Below are 17,511 nucleotides of genomic sequence, written 5' to 3' on the forward strand. Positions count from 1 at the left end.
ATACAGTCAACACTAATTTTGTTCAGCATTTAATAATGGATACAGACCACTTCTCACTACTTTTAAAATTACTTTGTTTTATAAAGTAATACCATAGTGCTTGCTTCGGCAGCACATATACTAAAATTGGAACGATACAGAAAAGATTAGCATGGCTTCTGCGCAAGGATGACACACAAATTTGTGAAGCATTCCATGTTAAAAAAAAAAATGATATCATAACAGTTTGTGTACTCCAGAACTATATATGACCTTAATTGACTTTTCTACTGACTCTGTTAAAAGCTCCTTATTCCCGAATAAAATGGTAGTCTTAAGATGCATTGCTTACTACTACTATTAGAAAGAAGGGGCATGTACAAACACGTAAACAATGAATCAGATAAAGGATATGTGACCACAAACCATGAACTGCTCTGTACAAAACACTGATAAGGAGTTTTTAAATACTAATGCAATGGAAGTTCTCTGTGGAATTTTGATTATCTAGGCAGAAATAAATAAAAAGGAAAAGAGCTATTTCCTTTCTTTTTTGTTTTCTTTTTTTTTTTAAGACAGGGACTTGCTGTGTAGCTCAGCAAATAGCAAAGGAGCCACTTTCATGTACTAACTTATATGCCATAAATTATGTCATTCTGTTAATTCACAAACTACATATTTACAGTGAATTTCAAAAATTAGACTTTTTAAGTTTTTAAAAATAATCACATTTTATGATTTTTAAATTAAAAATGAATGTTTTATTAATAATGAACAGACTAGATTTTTCCTGAAATTAACTCTTTCAAGAACTTAATAATAAGTATTTCAAAGTCTTTAGTGAAGTGTTCTGTTTTTTGTGGGTTTGTTTTTTTTTTTCTGTACCTTTATTTAAAATGTACTTGTTACGTATTACATTTTAGTGAGACCATCAGACTCAGGCAATCATAGTGTTGTAAACCACTATATTTACTTAGAGAAATTCTGCTGTGTCATTTTTTTACAATCATGCTGTTTTTAGACAGTCTTAACAATACCGTTTTTACCACAGTCGAAGCTATTTCACTTGGCAAGTTAGGTTACAGCTGTGTTATGTATGTCACCATGATTTATATAAACATAGAGGTAAAGGTGTTTTCTATACAGTCTTTAAAAAGAAAGTACCTACTTCACTAAAATGCCAGAGATATGTGGGTATGAAACATTTTAATTCTTCCTTACTTAAAAGTAGTCAAAGGATCACTCATACTTTTTGAATATTTTGCAGTATTTAGGACCACTCTATTTTAAATTATTAATTCCATGATAAATAAACTGTAAAAGGCTAATTTACTGTCACATACTTTAGCTTTCATTACCACTATATTCCTTCTTCAACAAGAAAAAAATTGTATTTTGTAAACCGTAAAACATAGCCATATAAATCATGACTCCTTTTGACCTATCATGTGCCCTGGTTTTAGTAAGCAAACATTTTTCATCCAGATTTTGCATCAGTAGCCCAGGAAATTACACTGCACTTTCTGATTTGCCTCTTCTATTGCAGGGCAACAAAAATCTCACGCTTACTTCATCAGCTCCATCCTCCTCACAGCACTCTAGGTTACAGCAGTCAAACATCCTGACCACTGGTGAGATGCGACATCTGTTTGGTTTCACTCAGACCGGTGAGCTCCTTTTTTCCTGTACCTGTTCTTTTAAATGTTCAGATGCTTCTTTTTTTAATGAATACAGTTACTTCTCTTCAGAAATAAAAATTCATAGCATTCTAATAGCCAGTTTTTACACTCGATGAATTCAATCATCTCATTTTTTTCCTTAATATCACAAAAGTTATTTAAAATGCAAACAGTAAACTTAGATTTGGTCACTTTAGCAGTAGATACTCTGAATCTGTGCTCTATTAAACAGATAATTTGAAAGTCAAAAAATGTGAGTTTTAAATGTGAATAATGTTAAATCTATTTCCCAACTGGATAAAGGGATCATAGTTCATGGATAATCCTGTTTCCATTTTTAAGAATGCTAAGGTTAAATGCATTTTGGATGCAGCCTTCAGTAATAAATAGCACATCTCTTCAGTGTTGGCAAATTAATAAAATGTATGAAAAAGCTAGTTACAAAACTAAATCACTGAGTTTCACTATCCAATTGTAAATGTTAGGAGGCTGGTTTTAAATTAATTTGAATAAGGTTTTCAAAGGCTGTCAAAAAAAAGTAAGTGAGAAATGTTTATTTTTATAGTGAAAGATAATATTATTGTAATGGCTATATATTTTGACAGTATTTTTCCTATGGTTGAATCCTTTAAAAAAAAGTGATATGGCTGAATATAAACCAATATCTTTGACAAAGAGATTATAATGAGAAATCTGAATTTGAAAATATCAACATAATTTAGTTAGAAATTTGGGTACATTATCACTTCTGACTTGTAAAGTATTTGGAATTTACACATACTAGTTATTTTAATTACTGTTTAGGTTTCATATTATAATGAGAAAATACTTGCATTCAGAACTCTTACAGTAGTCCTGGCTGTGTCATTTATTATGTCTGTGAACCTTAGGCTCTTCATTCGAAGGCTGGAAATGATGTTTGTACTCATTATACATTGTTAAAGTTCAAATTACATAATGTATGTAAAACATTAAGCATAGGTATGTGATTATAATATATTTACATTTGTAAACATGGCGAATATGTGTAAGCGAAGTTTGAAAATACTTCGGGTTATAATTTCAAGCCACTAAAATAATTATCTCAAATCTTAGAAACATATTTCTCGTGTTCCAGATATTTACTAAAAGTTAAAGCAATAGTGCTAATCATTTTGATTTACAGTGGAGGTGTTCTGTGTATCACCCATTTAGACTCTTACTTTTTGCACCATTAACAGATACTTGGTTTGCCTTTAGACTTTGTTCTTTGAGTGACTAGGAGAGAGGAAACTTCTCTCCGTCATCAATTCCAACTATCTTTCTGCTGAGGTCAAAATTTTTCTGGAAACAAGAAGACTAAACAGCTGGATATGATAAGAGCAAGCTTTGCAAACTTCACAGGCACACATAGGCACAGTTCCATCTCCCTTCGGCTTCCATGGCCGTGTCGGTCATGGGTGGGGTATCCATATCATGGATGTCCATCCACATATGGGCTGTCTCAGCCATCTCATACATGCTAACACAGCTTCACCTGATCTTGTTTTTGGTTACTAGTATTCCTGGCCTCATTTTAAACTACATCCTTCATAGAAAGTTTATTGAAGCATCACTGTATAGAAAATTTTAAAAATTAGAAGATATGTTTGATTTATGGCAGATAATCCAGTTTCTTCATTAAAAAGCTAGTCTTTGTACAAATCCTATACTAGGAAGCAGATGAGTAGTGCCTAGACCTACCCCCATTTCTAAAGGACTATAGAGGCTTGAAAAATTTCTTCAGGCTTCAGTTTTCTCATCCCTAGAGCTAAATGAGGACTCTGGATTGAATTTCTGTCTTTAAAATTCTGTGATTTTACTCAGTGTTAAAATCAGCTTTAAAAGTGGATAATAAATACTCTTGATCATACTAATCTATTAGTCTGAAATGTAAGGCTGCAAAAACAAATAATGTAGATAGAGTGTTCAAATATAAAAGTCTTACTGAAAACCTATATGAAATACTGAAGTCATACAGTGTTTGTACAGTATAACGAAAAGCTGTTCACACAGAGCTAGTAAGAATGGCTCACCAACACTCATACTGGAAGGTTTAAGTCTGGAACAAGGAAAGCCAGACTCTGAATTGAGTTTATATTCTGCTATAACTTTTTTTTCCCCTTTTTTAAAAATTTATTTTAAAAATAAAAGAAGGAAAAGATAATAACAAATAGATACCCACTTACAAAATAGCCTAAGAACAATACAAGCAATACTAAATTACAGACAAAGTGGTAGGAAATTAACAATGGTTGTTGTATTATGTATTGATAACTTCAAAGTGGTTTCTCAGGAAAAACAAATAGAGACATGCAAGATTGATCAAATAAGTAATCATTAACTGTTCCTTTCAGTAAAGCGATAGAAGTCAGTAGTACAACTATGTTAGCTATCCTGTATATACATACATACATAATTTCCCCTTCTTTCTTTTCTCTTTTCCCTTATCCCAGTTGCTCTTTACTTTTGAGCAGTTTCCTTTCCTTTCACAATGTCTGTCATACCTCCTAATTTTTATTCACTCTTTTAGCTTCTTACACTAGTGAGACAATATGTTGCTTACACTGGAGGTCTGATTTATTTCACTTATGAGTATGGTCTCTAGTTGTGACCATTTACCTGTAAAAGCCTCGAGTTTATCTTTCTTTATAGCTGAGTAATATTCCATTATATAAAAATACCACAATTTTCTTATCCAATCCTCAGTGGATGGACATTTGGGTTGCTTCCACAATTTAGCAATTACAAATTGTGCTGCTGTGAACATGGGTGCACATATATCGCTGTGATACAATGTTTTCAGATCTTCTGGGAAAATACCCGGAAGGGGAATAGCTGGGTTGAGTGGGACCTCTAGACCTAGTTTTCTGAGGAATTTCCAAACTGATTTCCACAGTGGTTTCACCAGTCTGCATTCCCACCAGCAGTGGAGAAGGGTTCCTATTTCTCCACAGCCTCGCCAGCATTTGTTATTGGTTGATTTCTTAATGCTAGCCATTCTTACTGGGGTAGGGTGGAATCTCAATGTTGTTTTAATTTGCATTTCTCAAATGACCAAGGATGTTGAACATTGTCTCATGTATTTATTTACCATTTGTGTTTCTTTACCTGAAAAGTGTATATTCATCTCAGCTGCCTATTTTTGGATTGGGTCTTTGAATTTGGGGATGCTGGTGTTTTTTAATTCTTTATATGTTCTAGATAGAAGACCTTTGTCCGAGGGACAGTCAGCTAAAATTTTTTCCCAATTTGTGGGTTTTCTTTTTACTCTGCTGGTGATTTCTTTAGATGTGCAGAAACTTTCCAGTAGGATGAGATCCCAGTTGTTTTTTCTCTTTTTGAAACAAGGTCTCACTATGCAGTTTAGGCTGGCCCTGAGCTCACTTTCTAGCCCAGGCTGGCCTCGAACTCACAACGATCCTCCTGCCTCAGCCTCCTGAGTGCTGGGATTACAGGTGTGAGCCACCACACCCAATCTCTGCTATAACTTCTATTGACATTATTTAGTCCAGGAAAGGTCTTGGTCAGTGATGGTGAACCTTTTAGAGGTGAGTGCCCAAACTGCAACCCAAAACCCAATTATTTATCACAGAGTGCCAACATTGCATTTAAACTTGAATGCTCAGCTGCTGGGTTGATGCTGGGGCAGCTTGGCTCTCACACCAACAGAGAGGGCTCTTTGTGCCCACTGCAGCACATATACTACAGGTTCTCCAGCACTAGTCTAGGGAACTGGGACTGCTAAAAAAGTAAACAGTTTTTCTTCGTTGGTTTGTATTTCTCAGAGTTGCTACAGTACTACCTATTCATTCTAAAGTCATTTTAAGTGACTACTTTAAGTCCCTCCCTTAGGGGTATGGACTAAGTACTGCCTGCCTTCAAGAAGCTTTATGGACAGGCTGGGGAGACAGGTAAGTACACAGCAAATCAAATCAGTGTAATAAATTCTGAAATCACAATATGAGCAGTGTCACAGGAATAAAAGGTGAATAGCTAAGAAGTTTCTCAAACTACATATGCAAAGAGAACTCTGACTCCCTGCCCCTGCACACCCTGCCGTTATCTCTATTTCCCTTACCGTGTACCAAGTTTGTGTGATCCCAGCATTCCCATTCTTTCTAAAAAACTAAAAGCCATACTTTTTAAAAAAGGAAAACTTTTTATTTGCTAATAAAAAAATGGTTTTTTTTCAGGAGTTTTGTTTCACATCTTTTACTATTAGTACATATTCGTTACACAGATTAAAGAATTTTGTTTTTTTATACATGCATCTAACATATTTTGAGTATTTTTTACCAGTACCAACCCCCTATTACTCTCCTTGATTTCTGTCTTTCCCTTCACTTCCCACCTTTTCACTTGCCCAGGCCATGGTCCGACCTTCATCCCGATTTCCCCACTGCAGTGATTTCTGTACCTACTTTAATTACCCTAAATAAAATCTTCCTTTCCATGCTTTAACAAGTATCTTGAATAGTTATTTTTCCTTCACAGCACTTAGAAGGGAGTCTGATCTGACTGAGGAGTGATTTGAGCCTTGGGGGTAGCTGGAAATGATAGAATAGGACATGTTTTGGGAGAACTGGATCTGCAAGGCTAGACTGAGGGCAAACTTGGGCCATATTGAAGAATTCACATTTTAATCTCTATGTACAATAGAGTTACCCAAGGTATCAGTATGAAAGAGGTATGATTAAGTAGTTTTTAAAAAAAATACTCTGGCCTGATGTAGTGGCCCACATCTGTAATCCCAGCACTTGGGAGGCTGAGACAGGAGGATTACTGTCAGTTTGAGAACAACCTGAGCTACATAATGAGTTCAAGTCCCTAAACTACATAGCGAGACCCTGTTTTTTTAAAAAAAAAAAAATCTCTGATATGTGTGTGAGATAAGCTAGAGAGGACAGAGGCTATTTACAGCTCTTATGAAGTACTTCTTTTAGGGACTGTTCATTAGGCTGTTACTCTAAATTCTTAATAATAAAATAATAAATCAATCTTGCTAAAATGAAAATTATATCATTCCTGAGTAATTTTTAATAAGAAATAAAATTGAAGTTTAACATTTTGGGTTAAATTATATGTGATAGCCCATATAAATGCTTTAGTGTCTTGTGAACATGTTATCCTGTGTCTCAAAACTGTTTTCCATACTTTTTTAGTATAATGAAGAATAGCAGCACTGTATGTTTACATAAACATGTTTTTACATGTATCTTCATTTGATCCTCCCAAATCTCTGAAAAGAAGGTAAACATGAAGGGCCGGGCATGGTGGTGCATGCCTGTAATCCCAGCACTTGGGAGGCTGAGGCAGGAGGATCGTTGTGAGTTCGAGACCAGCCTGGGCTGCAAAGTGAGCTCAAGAAAAGCCTGAACTGCATAGCGAGACCCTGTCTCAAAAGGAAAAAAAAAAAAAAAAAAAAAAAAAAAGGTAAACCTGAATGTCATATTGAGTAAAATCATCTTAAATACTTCTACTTTTATTATTCATTCAATCCATTTACAGTGAAATTAAGAGCCAGAAGGAGTACTTGCTATAATTCACATAGTTAATGGCAGTCATGGCTAGCTCAGTACGGCCTCCTTGCTGTAGGAAGCCACCTTTCCCTAGAGGAGGACACTGCCAGGACTCTGCTCACGGCCCTTTCTTTGTACCTTCACTCTCACAGCTAGTCCCTCTGGCTGTAGGTATTATCTTTTTTTTTTTTCTTTTCCTTTTACTAGTTTTAAAGTTCTGTGATACATTATAAAGTAATAACTTGGACAAATACTATTTAGGAAAAGTGTCATTTTTTTAAAACAGAGATGTCAAAACATCTTAATTTCTGAGAAGTAATGAACTTGAGTTTTTGCTTGACCTTTAGATATAATTCTGTTGGCCAGTTATTAGATTTTTTTTAAGGCTTGGTTCCAATGTGATTTTACCTTAGAACTAAATTTTTTAATTTGGCACTAGGCATGGTGGCCCAGGTCCTCCTATGACTGAAGCAGAAGGATTGCTTAAACCCGGGAGGGATCAAGGCCAGTTTAGGCAACATAGTGAGACTTTGAGTGAGACCTTGTTTAAAAAAAATAAAAAGACTGTTTAGTAACAAAAGTCAATCACTGTTTTAAGTGGGTGGGTTAGAAAGCTTAGCAGAAATGCTTACTGATAGTGAGCTATTTGTATTATTTTTGCATGTTCATATTTGAAGAACATTTCATTTTATATATTTTAGTATATCTTTTCACAGCATTGCTGTAAGGTAAATTTAATTCAGATTAAATAGATAGGTCGAGAAATGAATCATTTTATTATGAGTTTATTCATGTAATCTTTGTATCGTCTTTTTTAATTATAAACTTGGAGTTTGGATTACATCTAAGCTTGAAGCATGATAGCTCTTGTATTTCAAAGGAAAAATACATTTTGGCAAAAATTAGAAATTAGAGAGGCTCTCAATAAACACAGCTGATGATAAAAGGGAGTTTCCATTTTAAGGAAGCTTCAAAGAACTTTCACATCCCATTAGAGTTGGCAGAGCTTTCTGTTAGTATTGGTCAACGAATTCTAAGCTATTAATTGAAAAAGAATATTTTGCTGCATTCTGATGTTATACTTTCAGAATTCCAAGATTTCAGTTCAGTGGTGAGAATTAATTTATCGTAATCTACGTAATTACAGATCTACTATAGTTATGTCCTTAAATATACTTTTTTTGGAATTAAAAAGAATTGAAAAAAATTTTTATGCAATTTTTAAAAGTGAGAATTTGTTTTCCAAAACAGTTGCTTTGCTGAATTGAGCCTGTGTATTAGAGTGAAAAGGCACTGGGCTTGCTTGGACTGGCCCAGAACAGCTGGGCCTAATCTTGCCTCGTGCCACCTCACAGCTGTTTGCTCAAGTAGTTGACTTTCTCTCTCTAGATAAATGTCTCTATATTTTCTACTTCATAGAATTGTTAGGATCATAAAATATATTTTAATACTTTGAAACCCATAAAATATAGGGAATAAACATGAGGTTACAAAAGATTTGCTCCCCATCCCAGTTTGAAATCTTACAATTTGCATTGTGGCCAAAGGCATGGGAGAAACCTTATTAAGACCCATTTTAATGAAATGTGTTCTGAGGCTTATAGGAAAAACAGCCTATCAGAGGGGCAAATAACAGATATCAGAGTTTGAGAAGCGTGCAAAAAAGACATTAAGATGATGTAATTTTAAAAGGAAAATTTTCAAAGAAGCATCTGGATCCTGAGTAATCCCCCAGAACATACATAGCTTTTGAAACTTTAGCTTTCCACGTGAGTACCAACCTTAACTCATCTTTGGAATGTGATGACATCAAGATGTTAAGATAATAAAAATCAAGATAACAGGCCAAAATCTGCATGACTATGACAATCCTTTGTTCCAGAGGTGATGAAACAACCAAAACTGCAAAGAATTCCATTCATTAGCCCCTGTTTCTCTAAGGATTTGACTGTCTCTAAAAAACGTAATCATCAGAAAAATATGAGGTACTTCATAAAATTCTGTTTTGCAACTGGTAGCTTTTTTTCCTCAAGAAAATATTGTTCTATAGTACATAATGTCAAAATGGGTACTTTATCAGAAATATTTTAATACATTTGTCCATTAATAGAATCAATGGTGTGTAGAGGAATGAACTTCAAATTAGGAGTTAACACCAAATTTGTAACTCTGCCTTTATTGATCAGAAAGTAACTCAGTTATTCAAAAATTCCTTAGAATAGACTAAGCAATATATTAGTGCTGGTTGTTTTGTTCACATTTAAAATTACCAACTCAGCTTTCAAGACTCAGTAGTTCTTTTCTGAGAAACAGACAAGGAAGAAGACAGTTACAGTGCAGTGTGCAGTGCCTAACTCAAAGTAAAGGATCTAAGGTATGTTAAGAACATATTTAAAGATTAGTGATTCTGACTGAATTTTAAGGCGGCTACTCTCCATTAAAAGGGGGGCGCTAAGGCTGAGGGGGAGAAACAACTAGTGAAGTTCTTCATACGTATAATTAAGGTTATGTATGGATTTTTTGCTTTGTAAAAAAGTTACAGATCTCATGGTCTAACAAGCAATGTGAAATCACTTTTTAAATGATTAAGCGACCAGATGTATGTTGATACTGTTGTCTTTAATTTCTCTACTACTTCAGTAATAGTAATTTTTTTTAAAGTTGTGATAAAGGGGGCTGGGGATTTAGCTCAGCGGCAAAGCGCCTGCCTGGCAAGCGCAAGGTCGTGAGTTCGGTTCCCGGTACCGGAGAAAAACCAAAAAAAAAAAAAAAAAAAAAAAAAAGAATCAAAAGTTGTGATAAAAATGAAGGCAGGATAAAAATGTATCCTGTCAGCCAGTCAAACTTAGTTAATTTTAATTCAGTTACCCATCTAATCTATCAGCAACCAAGGATTACTTGCAAGGGTAATGTTGATATCGTCCCAACCCCTTTCTCTACCTACCAGTGAACGCAAAAGTCTCAGGGATGGGACTAATTCATATTTGAATTTTTCTGGTCACTGGGCAGAACGTCTTAATCATTTCTATTTTTTCTTTAACAAATAACTGTAGTATTTTACTCCTTCCACAAAGACTAGACTTAGAATTTTTTTTGTTATTGTTTGTCATATTGGAAACTCTGAAATTAATGTTTCATCAGTACAGTTAACCTAAGGTGCCATTTTAGTATCTAATATAGTATTATATAAAGTAATTCTCCGGTGATGAGAGTTAATCTGCTAATTAAGTATTAAAATGTATCCCCCACTATAATAAAAGCCCCTCTACTTTTAAGTAGTGTTACGTAAGGCGGTGCCAAGCCCTCCTGCGAGCGCTCACGGGCCCCACGCACAGCGGCCGGCCGCAGACGGGGCGCCGCGGGCCGGTGCGCACGGCTTAATGCGCACGCGCAGAAGGCCGCCCGCCGCGCCCTGGCCCCGGCTGCCCCGCGGCGGCTCAAGTGAGGGAGGCCGCCAGGGCAGACGAGATCGCCAGGGTTCAGGTCGCCTGGCTTGGCGGCGACACAGTCTTCAGCAAGATCATCCGCAGAGAACTCTCCGTCAAAATCAATTTCGAGGATGCCTGTTGCCTTGCTTTCCATGACATTGCCCCTCAGAAAGAAACAGTTTTCTGGTGATCCCCAAGAAGCATGCGGCCCGGATCTCTGTAGCAGAGGATGTGATGAAAGTCTCCTTGGACACGTCGTGATTGTTGTTAGGAAATGTGCCGCTGCGCTAGGCCTGAGCAAAGGTTACCGGCCGGTGGTGCATGAGGGGCCGATGGGGGCAGTCTGTCTGTCAAGTTCACCTCCGTGTCCTTGGCCGTCGGCAGATGCATTGTCCTCCTGGTTAAGCACGCTTTGGGGATAATTTTCCCTTCTTCAGGCAGTGATTAAGTTTGCAAGTTCCAGTGTGTTAAAAGTACGTTTACTTTTGCCTGTGTACGGAGAGATTGAAGAAATTATTATAAAAACCTGTATGTAATAAAAGACATTCTCCCATGGTTAAAAAAATAATAATGTCACATAAATTAGATGTTTCTAAACACGTTGTTAATTTAAATATATTCTACATTTCCTAATTTAGAAATTGTTTTTGTAAATATAGTTAATATTATGATTCTTCATGCACAGGGAGTAGTTCTACTATTCTCATGAGGTGTCAAATTTTTCCTAATAGCTTCTGAGGGGAAAAATGTGAATGTAAACTTCTCTTCTCACTTAAATCGTCGCACTCAGATGAGCTTGAATCAGCTTACTCTTTCCTTGCCATTTACTTTGGAAAAAGCTGTTTTAGATGATGTGTACACATCACAGTTCGAGCCTTACAGCTTTCCACTTTTTCCTCACTTGGAAACCTACTTTAAACTTCTCTTTTTTTTCAGCCACATTTCTGTATGTGTTGATGTTTTTCTTTTGTTTAAGAATCTTATAAATTTAATGCCGGGCTTAACGGCACATGCCTGTAATCCCAGCATTTGTGAGGCAGAGGCAGGAGGACTTCCCTGAATGAGGCCAGTCTGGGCTACATAAAGACTTCAAGGCCAGCCTGAACTATATAGTGAGACCCTGTCTCTAAAAGACAAAAAAAAAAAAGACTCTTATAAATTTAGTTGTCATAATATGCTGTAGCATTTACCCAGCGCTATATTAACAACCAATGAAAAAGCAAACAACTGAATATCATAAACTGTAGGAAAATTTTTAAATGAGAGCTTATTGGTTTGGTGAATATGAAAATTGCACAATTTAATCCTAACATAGCCACAGTACGAGGTAGATTATTGAATTTGTGTTTCATAGATAGTCTAATGTTTATGTTTTCCAAATCTTTCTAGTTGGTGTGTTAACAACTTATTAATTTGTCTTGGTTTTTTTCAACTTAAGTTTATTGGTACAATTTAGGTAAATATAATGACCGCATTCATTATAGGGAATTTGTATCTGTACATAATACATCTTATTTCCTCTTGGTTTTCTTTCCCCATTCCCATTCCCTCTTTTCAAACCCCCTTCCTGTCCCCATTCACAAAGCTTGATTTTCATTTTATCCTTCTTTTATATGTTAAGGATTTATAGAAGTTATTTGCCTATAACATGTTTTTCAAAGATCAAGTATAAATAGGCAAAATTGAACAGATCTTTTACAATACACATGACTCTGTTTGTTTGTTTTTTGTTTTTCTTCTGGTACTAGGAATAGAACTCAGGACCTTGTGCTTGCCAGGCAGGCACTTTGCCACTGAGCTAAATCCCCAGCCCTAATACACATGACTCTGAAATACAAAATCTAAGCTCAGAAAAAATATCCAACTTCAAACTTCCATTCTTAAGATATGTAAGCTAATCACTTTGTGTTCTATATGTGACTGAAATATGTGACTGCTATGAGTGAACTTGAGTTTCTCCTGAAAAAAACCTCTATTTTACTTTTCTGTTTCATTTCTGGAAATAGCTTTACCATTCTCTTAGGTAGGAACTTTGGATTCATCAGCAACTCTTCCATTTTCTAACTAGTTCATTTCCTTTTTTTACTGTAAATCTCTCTTAATTTACCAGTTGTCTTTTTTTTCTCTCCATGGTCTCTTTCATGTCTTGTTTGTTCCCATTTTCCTAGTATCAGTTTTATAGTTGTCATTACATCTTCTAAGTCTTTCTCATAACTGCCTGAATGAGAATAAGGGGACAGGATATCTACTCTAGAAGGCTGCACTCTTTCCAAACAGTTTGCTCAATGTTGATTTTAGAAGGAACTCCACTGATTTTTTTTTTTTTTTTTTTTTCACTTTTGACCTGTGGTCAGTGCTGGGCAACCTCCCATTTTCTGTGAGGTTTTCAGCCTGTGGCTTAAATGTTTTACGTAATAACCTCCTGGGTATTATTTTATTTGCCCTCTACCAAATATGCTCATTGTATAGTCACAGGTTTAATAGTCAGATAGCTTCCATATTTACTGTAGTGTAGTGCCCTCCCAGTACGGTTTCCAGACAGATGTTTCTAATCCCTTTTCATCTTTTGTAAATTTGTTGAAATCTCTAATCTGTTCTTTTCAAGCTTAGCAGTGACCTTCATGTTGATGATTCCAGTGGTCAGTTCTTCATCCTTATCTTACTTGACCTGTTAGCAGCAATTGGTACATTTGGCTCCTGGAAGGAAGTAGCAGAGGCTGGGTACTGGGGATTGAATCCAGGGCCTTCAGACTAAGCTACACCCTCAGCTTTTTATGAATTTTTTTTTTTTTTAAATTTTGACATGGTATCTGATTCAGTTTCTAAGTTGCCTGGGTAACGGAAGTTGCAACCTTTTTGCTTTAACCTCCCAGGGTGCTAGGATTATGGGGGTGTGTCACCACGCCCAATTTGGCCTCTGCTGAATGCATAGTTCTGGGACATCACACTTTCCTGGTTTTCCTCCTATCTTGTCATTCTTTATTTTCTTTTGCCAGTTTTTCCTCTTTTTTTCCGTGTTTTTGTAGATTGTTCCACCACAATTTAACTTTTATTCCTACCTATATTGATATCCTTAGTGATACCATAACTTTAAATAAAACTCATATGCTAATAATTCTCAAATGTTTATCATCAGCCCAGGCTTCTTTTCTGAACCCTAATTTTGCATAGTCTATCACACATGATAACCCCTATCCGCATGTGACCACTGAGTACATGAAATGTGGCTAGTGTCACTTAGGGCCAATTTTTAATTTAGTTTATTTTAATGGATTTAAATTTTAAAACTGCATGTGGCCATTAGGTACCATGTGAGATTGTAGATCAATAGAGTCTACTTTTACATGTCTTCATTATCTGACCCCGGATAAATCAAGTGTTACAACATAAAGAACTGATTACCACTTTTTTTAACTGAATACAAATAATGTTTTTAATATGTTTGTTGAAGATTTTATGGTATTTCATCATCATGATTTTGAAGATGCTATTAAAAGCAGTATTGAGTGATTTTCCTAGGGGCACTAGAAACATTCTTATTTTTCTTTATTTAAATCAATACTTGAGATTCTAGTGACACTTGGCTAAGAAATCAGAGACACCTGAATTTAAATCCATATTCTGTTACTTTGGCTATGACCTTGAACAAGTTATCTCAGCGACTTGTCATTTGAAAGTAGAGTAGGAAAGTGTTTACTGAAAGCAAAAAATTTTCAATACTAAAATGTGTTTGGCAGCAGAGGTTACAAAAGGTTGTATATTCAAAACTACTTTAATCATTGAACCATTTTATTTTAAATTTACCTAACTTCTCACTAAATTTTACAAAGGTAAAAACACTGTGTTCTTAGAATTAAACTACGTGAATGTTGTATGTTAAAATCAACATTCCTCTGATGCATGTATATCATTTCAAAATACAGCTTTTGGGCAATACTTATTAAAAATGTCCATGAACAAATGTTTTTTATTATATACTTCTGAAATAGTCTCTGAAGATTTTAACTACTTTATCAAAACATAATTTCTATCATAGTGACTGTTGTGTAAATTACTGCTGTGTCTCCAGGGTAAAGGAAACTGCCAGTAATCGATGTATTCATAGGTGAGAACTAAGGAAGAATTATAACAATTTCATGTGGACAAAAGGAGAGGTGAGAGGATTGGTTATAAAATGATTGAATTATTTTGACCAGGCTTAACTTCATTGTTAGCTTGTATACTTTGTCTGTATTTAATAAAGTTTGCTATTAACCATAAAATGAACTTCATGTTTTTCTAATCTCAAACCAAAATTGGACGATTTTTCAGTTTTTAAGCTAATTAGGCATACAGATGAAATTATTGTAGAGTGTATTTCCAAGTACATAAATTTTAATGCAGGTTTTCTGAAACTTTTCTTGATAATAAACAGTGCATGCTTTGGAAGAAAAGTAATATGCCATAACTTTTAAGCCATTCTTCAGTTGCTTGATATAATTTTTAGTTTTTCAGTATTATAAACTGTGAGTGCATCTATATGTACATTATATTGACTAGCTTTCTGATAATGAAAAATACCTTAATGCAAATTTAAAGTAAAAAGGTCAAGTCTTATTCCATATTAATCATATCTACTTGTTCCTTCCATTTATATACCATTTGCCTTTTACATATTTCACATCAGTGTCATTTCAGCCATTTTATGATTCTTCAAAAGTGAGTTTCTTAAAATGATAATCATTTTTTATTTATTGATTTTCCTTAGGGTGGGCACGGCTTATTGCTAAACAGGCAGCTCTTCATGTTTCCTTCTGTGGCCAGGAGAAAAATACAAAGTATCATTTGTGTCTCAAAGTAACTTTTTTAAGATAGGATTTGAAACACAGAACAGCTTAGTTTTAATCATTTTCATTTGAGTCTGCTACGAGGTCTGGAAATTCAGACAAAGACCCTGGAAATTCAGAGAAAAAGTTCCCATTTACTCTTACTTGGGTTATAATCTGCTAAGACTATTCTCAGAATAGCCCTAAGGTTTCCCTTAGAGGAGTGAAGGGCATACTTTTGCATGTTGTGGTTTAGTTAGTTTGGTCTGGATATTGAACAGTTTATGATATCATTGAATTTACTGGTAATGTTTTCTGGAAATGAATATCCCATCAGTTAGTGAAAATAGTCAATTAACAGAGAAATTAGTTTTAAGGAACAGACCTTCTGATAATGATAGAGACTTTGAGATAATGTAGTTTTGTATTTTCCACAGTTTTAGCTCACATTTTCAGGAAGCTTCTTCCTGCATGAAAAGTGAATGAAATGTAAAAAAGGCACTCTTTGTGTTGTTCTTAGTCAGCAGCTTGCCTTCTAGTCTGAGAGCAAAGTTGATGAGAAATATGGAAACTGACAGATGACTAAATGGAGTGACTGGTCATTTTTAAAAAAGATAATGTCAGAGGATTTTGTATTATAAATAGTTAAGTAAAAAGTGGAACGTTGTTCTAATTTCATTTTACTTTTTTCTCAATGTTCTGTTCTGAAAAATATTCATCTGTAATTCCCTAAAGAGTAAAACTTGAGAATGACTTTAACTAATTTTCATCTTTTATTTTAGGAGAACTAGAAATACTGTATTTTAGAAGTACTCCAATGAAGGCTATGGTTCAGTTTAAAAAATAAGAACTTTCCTGTACTTTTAAAAATTAATTCATACAGTTCAACATTTATGGAAAACCTACTTTGTGACAGGGACAGGCCCAAGTGCTGGGCAGATTGAGGAGGAAGGGGGTGAAATCTTGCATTCAGAGTAGCCCAGTGCAGAGGGGGAATCCAGCAGGCAAAGAGCAATAATACAGTGATTGGTAATGAGTTCAGTGGGAGATATGCATGAGCACTGTGGGGGGAAAGAGAAGGGAAAACACCTGTTTACATATTTTGCCATTATAGGATACATGTAGCTTCAAGGTCTTGCTTAGACGTCTATGTTGTCTGGCCAGTAAAGAATAGTACCGTCCATTTTGAATGATAACTTAAAACTAGGAATCTGTATTTTGTTGCTGACCTTTTATAAGTCATATAATGACCTTAATTGCTGTGCTGCTTTCTTCAAATTTGCCTGCCAGAGATATACCAGGATTACTATTATGAGAATAAATAACGAAGTAGTTATACAACACTGTAGTTTCTTTCATATTAGTGAATAGGTATAGATATGTGAGTGCATTTGTATGTGTAAATTTGTGGTGTGTGCTTGCCACCCTCTGGAAAGGAATCAAGTCCTTTACATCTCATGGCTGTTAAATTAGAGAACAGCAGAATCTGAGCAGGTTTTTTATTTTGGCCAACTCAGAAGCAGCAGGGCTTGTTTTGGGGGGGATAGGGATAGGACGTTGTCCCCTTATCTCCCTCTCTTTTTTTTAACCCCTTCGGTGATGGTAACATTATGAAGTTTGACATTTATAGACATTTTAGTCTTTTTAATATGCATTTTTAAATGTTTTTTTAAAAGTTGAAAGTAAAATATAAAAACTCATGTTAAAGACAATTGTAAATGAACATTATAGCAGATAGGCATATCAATAAACTTAATAGTCACTGAATCTTACAGGGAAAAAAGTAATAACATAATGAGCATATTTTTAAAAGCTGACTTCTCTTTCTTTTAGATTATCAGAAACTTCTTCTAAATCATGATACTTGTGCTCAAATTTTTTCCCTAGAATTTAAATTATAATTTTAATGAATAGGCCTAAGAAAATGGGTTTTCGCCTTCCCACATCCTCAGTACCACACCAGTGTAAGGTATTTTCATCATTAATCCTTTGTTGTGTTCGTTTTGTTCTCTTTTAAAATTTTTGTTTTGCTTTGTAATTCTAAAGGATATTAATTCCTACACACTCAGGTTGTGTGAAT

The 17,511-nt window shown here is 35.0% G+C and overlaps 1 protein-coding gene and 1 pseudogene across 2 annotated transcripts in view; both read left to right on the top strand.

Annotated features, from left to right (window-relative positions):
• Positions 1-17,511, top strand: part of Ahi1 (Abelson helper integration site 1) — a 183,112-nt gene that overhangs the window by 80,616 nt on the left and 84,985 nt on the right. For both annotated transcript variants that reach the window (XM_005390486.2, XM_013517380.1), the window contains exon 19: positions 1,526-1,646. In XM_005390486.2, coding sequence (XP_005390543.1) covers positions 1,526-1,646 — 121 coding nt within the window. The remainder of the gene's footprint in view (positions 1-1,525; positions 1,647-17,511) is intronic.
• LOC102027343 lies at positions 10,580-11,031 on the top strand (annotated as a pseudogene).

The sequence above is a fragment of the Chinchilla lanigera genome, unplaced genomic scaffold (genome assembly GCF_000276665.1).
Source record: "Chinchilla lanigera isolate Chin_1 unplaced genomic scaffold, ChiLan1.0 scaffold00038, whole genome shotgun sequence".
Lineage (NCBI taxonomy): Eukaryota > Metazoa > Chordata > Mammalia > Rodentia > Chinchillidae > Chinchilla > Chinchilla lanigera.